The 13840-nt window shown below is 33.2% G+C and overlaps 1 protein-coding gene across 1 annotated transcript; it reads left to right on the top strand.

The window, feature by feature from the left end:
• Nucleotides 1-3016: 3016 nt before the first annotated feature.
• On the top strand, nt 3017-6336 carry LOC134709771 (uncharacterized). The gene is made up of 3 exons (XM_063569920.1): nt 3017-3339; nt 4561-4869; nt 5363-6336. Exons 1-3 carry the CDS (start codon nt 3048-3050, stop codon nt 5608-5610), a joined length of 849 nt encoding a protein of 282 aa, XP_063425990.1. The 5' UTR covers nt 3017-3047; the 3' UTR covers nt 5611-6336.
• Nucleotides 6337-13840: the final 7504 nt, after the last annotated feature.

The raw sequence follows: 13840 nt of genomic DNA, 5'->3' as shown, positions 1-13840 counted from the left end.
AATGAAACAAACCATGAACTGGACTAGCTATAAAAGCACAATGTCGAAACACACAAAAAATGTTGCAACAATAGAGATTTGTACACGATTGATCCGTAAGAATCGCAACAAAGACAGGAAAAGCCATGTGCTAAGCGTGGGACATAAGTTTAATCGAATTATCATCTATTATCTTTGACGTCTTAAATGATAGCCGGTTTATAGAATAGATTAAATACGTCGTCCACATCAAATCATTTATTGTTGATTTTCATTAAGATTTTTTCATTTGGAACAGTTCTCAACTTTAAAGTACTAGCGTTTTCTAGGATTCATATTTATAACTTGGTTATATCTAGCTATATCTTTTTTTGTTGCTGCACCAATCCCATGTGTTATAGTGTTAAAAGAGAGACGAAAGATACCTCATCTTAATAAAACTCACAAGTCGAAAACAAACTGACCACACCATGGTAAAAAAAAAAAGATCCAAAAAGACAAAGAACAGTATAGAATATAAAACTATCTTTAACTAAATAAGTATTTTCAGGGTACTATGGTGCGTTATTCAATAGATTATTTGCTGTTATGAATGTCTCAATTATTTCCAAGTGGATTGTGTATTATTGTATATGCTGTTAAAAGTATTTTACTTGTAACTTTCATTAACTTTTGAAGGTATATCTAATATATTTTTTATTTCCTTTATCAACTTCTTGGAATTTTGATTCCCGCCTAATACTAAATGTTCATTTTATACATCATTAAATACTGTTGACCGAGAGGTTTTTAAATGCTAGCAGTTAAAGCGTTTGATATACTGAAATGCTTTAAAAGCTGAATTATCAATATAACATGACTTTAATTACGAATACATTGACGTCTGATACAACTTGGCTTTTTTCTCATGTCGGTGGTATCTTTGTTTCTAATTCAGGTTTAAACGATACTCCAACTATTATTATAGATGATTTTCCGGGTAAGTTTTTTTCATTACATATATACACTTAAAGGGAAAACGGTAGTATTACATTTTCCAGTAGTGTAACAACCATTTTCTTTCTTTTTCCATCCAGATTTGAACCGCTTTATTGTATAAATCATGTGGAATACTTGTGTATAAGTTTGTCAAAGCTTATTAAAATTGCAACCTTAAATACAGTGCTAAGTATAAAATTAAAGAATTTTATATCGTCACAGACATAACTCGGAATCATCGAGCTGAGGGGTATAAGAAGTAAATCTATGAATAGACGATTGTGGTCCCGCCACTATTGGGCGGAGTTTTAAATCAGTCGGTTGATACCCTTTGATATATTCTCTATTTTGTCCTAGGACTCTTTTTATGCCCCATGTATGGGCATTATTTGCTGGTCTGTGCGTCCGTTCGTTTGTTTATCTGTCCGGCTTCAGGTTAAAATGTTTTTGACCAATGATTTAGTCGACGTTTTTAGTGAAGTTGTTCCCAATGATATGATCTTTCTAAATTTAATCCAAAATTAGAGTTTTTACTTCAATTTCACAGTCCACTGGACATAGAAAATGATAAGGCAGATGTTGCATTCGTGTACTTAAGACACAAACCAGTTTGTATTTCCATGCTTTTGTGTATTTTGTGTATTTTGGTTAATCCCTAGTAATCACTATCTTGAATTATAAAGTAACACAGGTATCTTTTTCTTTCAGGTAAATGAATCAGGATATTTTTTAATCAACTGTTTTATTTTTCTCAAAATGGTGTTATCCATATTCCTTTATCCTCCTTGTAAAACTGCGTGTCTTTATTTTTTTCTAGTTTTTATCTTTGTAATATTCGTTGTCCATTATTACGACCTTTTTCGGAGGGGGGTGGAAACAGATTTATTCCCTGCAAAATATTTTTCCTCTCTCGAAGTGTCTTGTTGCCATAGTTCTTTAGGTTTTATTTCTATTTGGCCCGAATTTCGTTTTGAGATTTCGGTCAACATTGCTTCGTCATTTCATCGATTTGTAGTGTTCCTCATATCGTGACTGTCTTTCTTGTAGAAGGGACATATTTGTTGTTCAACGAAAAAGGTCAAGATTAGCCCGAATTAACGCTTCTTGATCATGTTCTCTAAGACTATCAATTTCAATTATTTTGATTTTATCCGGAATAATTGACTTATCTTTATTTTTCCATTGTTCATTAATTTCTGCAATGTTTTGATATTGTCGCATGTTCAAAAATGCTTATTGTCTATCATTTAATGATAACATTACATGTTTTACATGTTTTACGTCTGCTTATATATATATAAGCTTATATCATTGTTTATGTGTCATACATACGCTTTAGAAATGGAATTGATTGTTTCAATTTATAGAATTCAGGACTTCAGTTCACCTTACATTGTTATGTTCTTAATTACTTATATATTCTTGGTCCTCAAACACCTTTATCCGAAGCGCTCCGAACAATGGTAATCCACCTTTCGTGGTTCCAACTCAAAACAAAAAAAAATGTTTTAAAATTGTTACAATTTAATGAGTTAAATAGTCTGTTTTCTCCTGTTTGGGGCTTTGTGTTTTATGTCGACTTATAGGCAATTTTATTTTTAGTGACTTTCATAATAAAAAGGAAAAGGAGGGGATTATATAATAACTTGTTATGGTTGATTTAAATCAAAAGAGCAAGTATGAAAATACAATACAAAAATATGTTCATCAAAATCAATATTGAAATCCCTGTATATTGTTTTGAAGATTTGTAGAGTTCTTTCAGCTTCCTGTTTGTTTGCTGTTACGTTGTACCTACAGTTGTTTCATATTGTTTTTTATTATGTTTTACAAACTAGTTTAGGCTTTTTGTTGGGACTTTATATTCATCGAATAACATTGACTACTACTAAAACATTTTTATACGGTTGATACACGATCGAGTCACCTGTCTTTTTCATTTTTTCTATATGGTAAGGATTCATTCAAGGTTGTACTATTTTTCTCTCTTTTTTAGTGGAAGTGCTGGTCATATCAACTGTTATAAATATGTTATTGTCGTTTTAGATAAATGCGAAAATGATGTATCTACTGTAACCGTTGGAGAACAAATGTGTATTCCTTATACACAGAAATTAACTGGTAGCCCGTCAAGTATTCATGTCAAGCAGTTGTCCTCTCAATACGTGAGTGCACTTCAAGGTTTTTTATTCAATGTGTCATCTGATACATTTATGCAAAGAAATGGGGATTGGATAGTCAACTTGAACTCTTCAAGACCTCACCAAAAATTGCGTTTCATGATGGGGAAAGCAACATGTGATAGTATTGGAAAATACGAAATTTCCATAGAATATGATGATGGAAATGTTACATCTAATAAATTTGAAATCAGTTTAAAAGGTATGCATACAAGTAATAATAACAGCAAGTGATCCACAAATACTTTTTTTAAATATCACAATTTTAAAACAATTTCTTCACAGTTGCTGCAATGGCGTAGAGGGATCATTACAATTGATTTTCAACATACTATACAAAATAAAAGAATGGATTTAACTAAAAATAGAAATAGAAAATGCGTCAAAGAGGTAAATATCCGAATTAATAACAGAAAACAGCTGAAGGCCACTAATGGATATTCAACACAGCAAGAAAATTCCTCACCCGAAGGCGGACTTCAGTTGGCTCGATAACAAAAAATGTGTACTAGTTCAATGAAAATGGACATCATAATAAACTCAAAAACATATAAATAAACTAAACAGGACAGAGGCTGCAGACTAGGGACCAGCGCAAAAATGCAGCAGGGTAAACATGTTTTGTGATATATCAATCCTTCCATATTTATCGAGCAAATAAAGAATAAACAATTGCAAGGCTTGCTGTTCGGTGTAAGCCAAGGCTCCGTGTTGAAGGCCGTACCTTGACCTATAATGGTTTACTTTTTTAAATTGTAACTATGATGGAGAGTTGTCTCATTGACACTCATACCACATCTTCATATATTATAAACACACATTATCAATGCGTACAGTAAAACTCAGTGTAAAGACGTCCAAATTCAATGTAAAAAAAAAAGTACGCACAATTACTATGATACATAAATGAACAAAAGACTACCAGCAGTTACTGATATGCCAGCTAATGTCTTCATCATATGAAAATGAAGCACAATCCCCCCTCCAAATAGGTGTTCAGGTTTAACTAAAGCCAAATATAGGACACTACAAAAACATCTAAACTTTGCCTGTATTTCTCACCCTAAAGTGATTGGAGCATATGTTCATTTGGCATCTGGGGCTCCATCGTTATGTTTTACCTTGATTTTGTCTCTGTCTTTTCAATTAATCAGATTTGAACTACTCCGTCTTAATTTATGAACGAACTGAGGTGTCATCGGAATATGATTGGTTTCGAAGTAAATCGTCGATAGGTTATGTCATATAGATAAAATGTATAAGCGTTGATTCTTAAAATAGAAACCCTGAGACCGGAGGGCGGATGTTTTGTTTTTCATGAATCAACGCTTATCCACTGTATCTATAACTTAAGCTATTGTCTTAATGTTTTCTCAAATTATTTTTTAAAACAAGCTTTTATATTTTCTGTTTTTCATAATAGACCCACAGCTACAACACAGTGTCACACGAATTGATGACAACATTCATATTCATTGTGAAATGATAAAAACTTGCATGGCCAGCTCTTTGGCCTTGTTTGTGAACGATGGGAATTCGTCACGTATGATACCTAACATAAATGTATGTAGCAACAATGATCAGCAAAGTGGCACAACAGTTTCAGTTGACGCGATACTTGGTGCATCGTGGTTTTCTGGAAATACGACTATATCATGTGTTCCACTAATAACAGATTCGGAACTTGCTGCTAACCTTACATCAACGACCCGTATACCTGTATGCGAAGGTGGTATGTATTACATTAATCATGTTCAACCTCTGCTTACTATGGACCGACAATTGCCTTATACAGAAATATTTAAGTCGGGTCTGTGCTAATATGTTGTAAAGTTAATTTTTGACATCGATAACGCAAGGACTTTAAAAAAAATGTTTTTTTGGGGGGAGGGAGGATATGTAGTTTTTTTATACAAAGATAAGACGAGTACTAAAAGGTAAAACACTCCCGTTATGTCTTATTCTAGGAATTTCACGATAAGCTGACAAAATGTCAGAATATGCAATTCTAAATAAAACTCGTGGATTCGTGTATTCGTTTGTTACTCAGAGATTCAAGTAAATAATCAAAACCATTGGATTTGAAGTATGACTGATTCGGAAGTTAGTTGTTGTTTGTCATGTTAAATTCTATAATAGAAGTCCTTTATTGTTGATGTATTAGTAGTACTATAGACAGTTGGAGAAACAAATTTTCGATTACATCCACATTTTCTGTTTTATAGATTGTGTACCTGATTGCAAGGATGATCCACAAGGTGAAGCATACTTTCCAGACAAAAATGACTGTACTCAGTTTTACCAATGTTCAAATGGACAACTTGTTTCTCAATCCTGCTCACCATCAACATACTGGTCAACTAGCGAGTGCACATGTGTTCATTTTGATGATAAAATGTGTAATAGAGATACTAACAAATTCTTAATTCCTCTTTTGTCTATCGAAAAATGCACCAATGCATCGCTTGTGTAGTTAATTATTAGAAAAGAATGTATCCAATACTATGGTTCATTTTTCTTTGTAAGTTACCATAATGATTATGTACGAGTCCTTGCATTGGACATATGGAGATAAGTGAAAGCATTAAAGTCCACAGTCCTAGGGCATCGGTTTTCCATGAATGTGGCACCTTAAAATTCTAATGTGAGTGTTCGAGCAAATATAAATATTTAACATAATTTGTAAATACATTTAAGTGAGAAAACGAAATAAGACGATATTTTAATGCTTCTTATGTAATTTTGATAATTGTAAAGATATATTAAACAAGATATTACCTACCAATTACGTAGATAGTATAGTAGAAGAAAAAGAAGATTTTTTTTGTTCTATTAAAAGTAGCATAGTTCAACGTAAGACATAAATGAGTCAATAACAAAAATAAATGGTATATTCAAAGGAGGATTTGGACTGATGCCGAAATATTCCACAGAATTAATGACATATTCATAATTGAATGGTATTTATAGGAGAAATTGAAGTTCTAATCAGTTAAATCTTCTATAACATAAAATAATAGACTGTATCTTACTTTTCGTTTTGATACTAGATATATATGCCTGCTAGAATAAAATTTGATTAAATAAGGGAGATTACACATACACTAGGGTTCATCTGGATGATGGTATTCCAGTTGTATATGAGTGCTGACTGAATATATTATACTTTGGATTCTGAGATTCTTTTCCAAGAAGGAAAATGTTTTAACTCATATCACATATATTTATTGTTATTTCTTTTTTGTAGATTTGTTTATAACTGTTATAATGATTTTATTTTATTACATGTACATGTTAATGATTATTATCACATAGATCAAGAAGAGATGTCGCCTAAATTTTTCAATAAAACCAAAAAAAATATATGTTTCTCGAATTTAAGCCGGAAAAAAAATTTCGCAACCAAGACGAACATAGCAATTTTCTTAAGAGCGACATAGTAAGAAGTATTTTAAGAAAGAAACAATCTTCGTTTGTGAAACAGATATTTTAGACTATAAGAGGCATCCAAGATTGCTAGTGGAATATTCGAAAAGATAAGGGAGACCATTTGAAGATAAAAACTAAATCCCAACGATATATATTGCATCACTAAGCCATATTTGTCTTGATTTTTATATTCTGGTCCTTGCGACGACATGTAGTGATCACTTTCATAAGTTTTTAACAGCTCGTTTCTGTGCATGTTGTAATGTCGTTTTCTTTTGTTGCACTTCAGTGTCCTGTTGTTTCGTTGTTTTCCTCATATAGTTGTTGTGATGCCCTCAGTTTTATTTTTTTTATTTTGTAACCCTTATTTGTTTTCTCTCAATCGATTTATGACTTTTGCACAGCGGTATACTACTGTTACCTTTATTAAATAGAGAGCTTTCGGTGTCATGGAAAATACCTAAAAATAAACAAACAAAAATACCTTCCGAAGGAAATCCAAAATGGAAAGTCCCTAATCATAAATATATCAAAAATAAATAGCCCAAACACATCAACCGAATGGTTAGTAAATGCCATTTAAAATTTTATTGACAACGATGTGTTAAAGATGATACGAATCACCAAAAACAAATCTTGACAATTCAGCAGACCACGTCGGCAACCAAACTCCAACGAAAATCAGGCGTTCAAACTACAACGAAGACCACAACATCTAGAAATTCTGATTTGATAATGGCACAAAATGTGGTAGGGTTTAAACAGTATTGCGTGCGCTGACATCTACTTTGTGTTTGCTTATGCAGACCATCACATTTCAAACCAATGAATTCCATTATCTTAAATTACTTAGAATCAAACCGTTGCTTAATTCCTTCATAGACATAATAGAACATAAAAGTAAAAGCAAAAAAATAAAAAATAAATATTTACCTTGTCGATAATCATAAATTAGCATTGCACATGGTTTTCCTTTTCTCACACTGTGTATGATGCATTGCGCTATATCAGTTGGAGGTGTACTGCATGCTATATTTAGTCTTATAAAACGGTCTATTTTGTTATAGTAATTGGACTTTTAACTAGTTTGCATTATAATCTGCAAGTACTCTAAATATAGCACTTTGTGTCTTTTGTTAGATATGTTTTGTGCAAAGTGCTAAAATATGTACATTAATTTAATTTTCACGTGTATCTAATTGGGCACAATGTGTGACATCCTATTATCTCATAAGAATTTATGTTTATTGATTTCATCTGATTCCTTTCCTTTGGATATAGGTTTATCACTTTGTTATCTGTGTCATGAAGAACATTCTTCGAATCTTTGCAGAAATAATGCCGGCAAATTTTGTTTTAAATTGATTAATATGTTGCCGTCTACTATAATTAGTTATCAAAGGTACAAGGATTATAATTTAGTACGCCAGACGCGCGTTTCGTCTACATAAGACTCATCAGTGACGCTCATATCAAAATATTCATAAAGCCAAACAAGTACAAAGTTGAAGAGCATTGAAGATCCGAAATTCCCAAAAGTTGTGCCAAATACGGCTAAGGAAATCTATGCCTGGGATAAGAAGATCCTTAGTTTTTCGAAAATTCAAAGTTTTGTAACAGGTCTACTGGACTGGTGATACCCTCGGGGACGAAACGTCAACCAGCAGTAGCATCGACCCAGTGGTGTAAATAGGTACCAGGATTATGATTTAGTACGCCAGACGCGCGTTTCGTCTACATAAGACTCATCAGTAACGCTCATATCAAAATATTCATAAAGCCAAACAAGTACAAAGTTGAAGAGCATTGAGGATCCAAAATTCCAAAAAGTTGTGCCAAATACGGCTAAGGAAATCTATGCCTGGGATAAGAAAATCCTTAGTTTTTCGAAAATTCAAAGTTTTGTAACAGGAAATTTATTAAAATGACCACATTATTGATATTCATGTCAACACCGAAGTGTATATACTATAAGTCTGTATACTGATTTTGACTGTTGCCCTCTACTATATGTTCTTATGGTGATTGTTAATGTTGCCCTCTACTGTCTATACGTCTTTATACCGTTTGTGACTGTTGTACTCTACTGAACGTCATTATGGTGTTTGTTTCTATTGCCCTCTGATTAATGTCTTTGTAGGTTTTTATTGAAGTTGAAGTTTAGTCTTTCTGTTGTTTCGTTGTTTTCCTCTTATATGTTACGTGTTTCGATTTTAGTTTGTAAGCCAGATTTGTTTTCTTTTACTCGATTTATGACTTTTGAACAGCGGTAAACTGATGTTGCTTTTATGATTTATGTTCTTTGTTTCTGCTGTCCTCTACAATATGTCTTAGTATTGTTTCATTCTGTTTCCCTCTACTATATGTCTTCATGTTGTTTGTTTCTTTTTACCTTTATTATATGTCTTCATGTTCTTTGTTTCTTTTTTCCTCTTTTATATGTCTTCATGTTCTTTGCTTCTTTTTCCCTCTATTATATGTCTTCATGTTCTTTGCTTCTGTTTCCCTCTAATATATGTCTTCATGTTCTTTGTTTCTTTTTTCCTCTTTTATATGTCTTCATGTTCTTTGTTTCTTTTTTCCTCTTTTATATGTCTTCATGTTCTTTGCTTCTTTTTCCCTCTATTATATGTCTTCATGTTCTTTGTTTCTTTTTTCCTCTTTTATATGTCTTCATGTTCTTTGCTTCTTTTTCCCTCTATTATAGGTCTTCATGTTCTTTGCTTCTGTTTCCCTCTAATATATGTCTTCATGTTCTTTGTTTCTTTTTTCCTCTTTTATATGTCTTCATGTTCTTTGTTTCTTTTTTCCTCTTTTATATGTCTTCATGTTCTTTGCTTCTTTTTCCCTCTATTATATGTCTTCATGTTCTTTGCTTCTGTTTCCCTCTAATATATGTCTTCATGTTCTTTGTTTCTTTTTTCCTCTTTTATATGTCTTCATGTTCTTTGCTTCTTTTTCCCTCTATTATATGTCTTCATGTTCTTTGCTTCTGTTTCCCTCTAATATATGTCTTCATGTTCTTTGTTTCTTTTTTCCTCTTTTATATGTCTTCATGTTCTTTGCTTCTTTTTCCCTCTATTATATGTCTTCATGTTCTTTGCTTCTGTTTCCCTCTAATATATGTCTTTATTTTGTTTGCCTCTGTTGTCCTCTAATACCTGTCTTCATGTTGTTTTTTCCTGTTGCCTGTTTCGATATGTCTTTATGTTGTTTGCCTCTGTTGTCCTCTAATATCTGTCTTCATGTTGTTTTTTCCTGTTGCCTGTTTCGATATGTCTTTATGTTGTTTGCCTCTGTTGTCCTCTAATATATGTCTTCATTTTGTTTTTTCCTGTTGCCTGTTTCGATATGTCTTTATGTTGTTTGCCTCTGTTGCCCTCTAATATCTGTCTTCATGTTGTTTTTTTCCTGTTGCCTGTTTCGATATGTCTTTATGTTGTTTGCCTCTGTTGTCCTCTAATATCTGTCTTCATGTTGTTTTTTCCTGTTGCCTGTTTCGATATGTCTTTATGTTGTTTGTTTCTGTTGACCGCTACGATATGTCTTTATTTTGTTTGCCTCTGTTGTCCTCTAATATCTGTCTTCATGTTGTTTTTTTCTGTTGCCTTCTACGATATGTCTTTATGTTGTTTGCCTCTGTTGTCCTCTACGATATGTCTTTATATTGTTTGCTTATATTGGCATCATCTGTATATATGCATGTCTTCATGTTGTTTGTTTTGATATGTAAACTAGTTGGGGTTTTTTTCAAATTTAGGGGAACTCGGTTTCTTTTCACTTACTTCGGTAAATTACCAAAAGTTACAGAAATAGAGGTATGACTATTTTACTCGTTGATGAAGACTGTACTTTATCTGACTATAACTGTTTCACTCCACGCTATGTGCACTCTGTTGGATAGTTGTCTCATTTCAGATACCAGTACTTTAGAATAGCAGTGATAAGTTTCCAAAACAAGAGGCTCTAAAGAGCCTGTGTCGCTCACCTTGGTATATGTGAATTAAACAAAGGAAGCAGACAGTTCATGACAAAATTGTGTTTAGGTGATTGTGATTTGTTTGTACATCTTACTTTACTGAACATTCTTGCTGCTTACAATTATCTCAATCTATAATGAACTTGTCCGTTTAGTTTCAGTGGAAAATATTAGTAAAAATTTACAAATTTTATGAAAATTGTTAAAAATTGATTATAAAGGACAATAACTTCTTAGGGGGTCAATTGACCATTTTGGTCATTTTGACTTATTTTTGAGTCTTAAATTGCTGTACATTATTGCTGTTTACAGTTTATCTCTATCTATAATAATATTCAAGATAATAACCCAAAACAGCAAAATTTCCTTAAAATTACCAATTTAGGGGCAGCAACCTAACAACAAGTTGTCCGATTCATCTAAAAATTTCAGGGCAGATAGATCTTGACCATATAAACAATTTTATCCATTGTCAGAGTTGCTCTAAATGCTTTGGTTTTTGAGTAATAACCAAAAACTGCATTTAACCTCCATGTTCTATTTTTAGCAGTGGCGGCCATCTTGGTTGGTTGGTCAGGTAAAAAAACACAATTTTTAAACTAGATACATCAATGATGATTGTGGCCAAGTTTGGATTAATTTGGCCCGGTAGTTTCAGAGGAGAAGATTTCGTAAAAGATCATGGAGATTTACGAAAAAAGGTTAAAAATTGACTATAAAAAGCAATAACTCCTAAAGGGGTCAACTGACCATTTTAGTCATGTTGACTTATTTGTGAATCTTCCTTTGCTGAACATTATTGCTGTTTACAGTTTATCTCCATCTATAATAATATTCAAGATAATAACCAAAAACTGAGTAAAATTTCCTTAAAATTACCAATTTAGGGGCAGCAACCCAACAATGGGTTGTCTGATTCATCTAAAAATTTCAGGGCAGATAGATCTTGACCAGATAAACAATTTTACCCCCATGTCAGATTTGCTCTAAATGCTTTGGTTTTTGAGTTATAAGCCAAAACCTGCATTTTACCCCTATGTTCTATTTTTAGCCATGGCGGCCATCTTGGTTGGTTGGCCGGTTAAAAAAACACAAATTTTAAACTAGATACATCAGTGATGATTGTGGCCAAGTTTGGATTAATTTGGCCTGGTAGTTTCAGAGGAGAAGATTTTTGTAAAAAATCATGGAGATTTACGAAAAAAGGTTAAAAATTGACTATAAAGGGCAATAACTCCTAAAGGGGTCAACTGACCATTTTGGTCATGTTGACTTATTTGTAAATCTTACTTTGTTGAACATTATTGCTGTTTACAGTTTATCTCCATCTATAATAATATTCAAGATAATAACCAAAAACTGAGTAAAATTTCCTTAAAATTACCAATTTAGGGGCAGCAACCCAACAATGGGTTGTCTGATTCATCTAAAAATTTCAGGGCAGATAGATCTTGACCAGATAAACAATTTTACCCCCATGTCAGATTTGCTCTAAATGCTTTGGTTTTTGAGTTATAAGCCAAAAACTGCATTTTACCCCTATGTTCTATTTGTAGCCATGGCGGCCATCTTGGTTGGTTGACCGGGTAACAAAACACAAATTTTAAACTAGATACATCAATGATGATTGTGGCCAAGTTTGGCTTCATTTGGCCCAGTAGTTTCAGAGGAGAAGATTTTTGTAAAAGTTAACGCCGGACGACGGACGACGGACGACGGACGCCGGACGACGGACGACGGACGACGGACGCCGGACGACGGACGCCAAGTGATGAGAAAAGCTCACTTGGCTCTTCGGGCCCGGTGAGCTTAAAAAGGAAATAACAAATCACATATTATTAACCAATGAATTGCAGTTACTGAAAGCAAGCTCAATATGCTAATACAAAATAAGGCATCATGTTGCCTACAGTAACCAACATACCGTATAGTCAGCTGCAAAAGGTGTCGACATGACTAATGCGAAACAATTCAAACGAGAAAATACATTGGCTAGATGTATGACAAAACTATAAACGAAAAACAAATATGACAGACAACCTCTGAATCACAGACTCCTAACTTGGGAACAGGTGCATTAACCATGTGGTGGGGATTAAACATGTTTGTGATATATCGATCCACAGGATTTAATGTAAACAGTCTGAGAAAAGTATGACCTTGTACATTACCAACATAATCTAGGTACATAATACCGATAGAATGTAGAATCACTAAGACATATTGTAGAGGACAGCAGAAACAAAGAACATAAATCATAAAAGCAACATCAGTTTACCGCTGTTCAAAAGTCATAAATCGAGTAAAAGAAAACAAATCTGGCTTACAAACTAAAATCGAAACACGTAACATATAAGAGGAAAACAACGAAACAACAGAAAGACTAAACTTCAACTTCAATAAAAACCTACAAAGACATTAATCAGAGGGCAACAGAAACAAACACCATAATGACGTTCAGTAGAACCTGAAGGGGTTTGCGCCCCCCCCCCCCCCCCCCCGAAAAATGCATTCAAATTTGTTGTCACTAGGGGTCAGCTGTTAATAGCACTCATATATCATGATTCTTTTAGTACAATGATTTGAATTAGCAACAGCAATTATTTTTGAAAACAATATAAAAATCTTTGGAAAAAGAAACCGTGACATGGAAACTTGACCATGTCTAAATATTTTTATCTACTTGAACCCATTGATTATCAATCTTTTTAATAGAAACTGACATGCAATACGATTTAAATTGGTTATGTCCAGAACAAAACTTGCATGATAAACGGGGCCGTGATCTTTCCCTTTCGTATTGTTTATTTTCCTTTCGATCGTAGATCAACCCAGGTCACGATGATAATTCTCAGTTGGTTTGATATGTAGGTGCTTGCAATGTTTTAGGATGTCAATAAACATAAATAATGTCAATAAACATAAATAATGTCAATAAACATAAATAATGTCAATAAACATAAATAATGTCAATAAACATAAATAATCATTAATGACAAACTGTAATAGCAGGGATATGCGTATTAAAAATTGGCCAACATATTTCCTCTCTTTAAATTGAGGTATCAAGTTCACACTTCCATAATAGAGGAGACATGGTGTAGTGGTTAACGCATCGGACTTCTAGCTCAAATGTTCCTGAGACGAACTCCGTTTTGAAGAGAAAATTTAGGGACGGAATATTCGGCTCTACCTTGACATCATTTTTGAGTATGGTATTGAGAGACTTTAGCTTGTGTCAGACACAGACAGATGTGGCGGAATTAAACAAAACAAGTTTGCTGATGCCAAACCA

The sequence above is a fragment of the Mytilus trossulus genome, chromosome 3 (assembly GCF_036588685.1).
Source record: "Mytilus trossulus isolate FHL-02 chromosome 3, PNRI_Mtr1.1.1.hap1, whole genome shotgun sequence".
Classification (NCBI taxonomy): domain Eukaryota; kingdom Metazoa; phylum Mollusca; class Bivalvia; order Mytilida; family Mytilidae; genus Mytilus; species Mytilus trossulus.
This window is presented reverse-complemented; position numbering and strand designations above follow the sequence as displayed.

Coding starts and splice junctions, on each gene's coding strand:
- LOC134709771 (XM_063569920.1), top strand. CDS start 3,048: ATGTGTATTCCTTATACACAGAAATTAACTGGTAGCCCGTCAAGTATT. Junction 3,340..4,560: donor ATTTGAAATCAGTTTAAAAG/GTATGCATACAA, acceptor TTTTCATAATAG/ACCCACAGCTACAACACAGT. Junction 4,870..5,362: donor TATACCTGTATGCGAAGGTG/GTATGTATTACA, acceptor TCTGTTTTATAG/ATTGTGTACCTGATTGCAAG.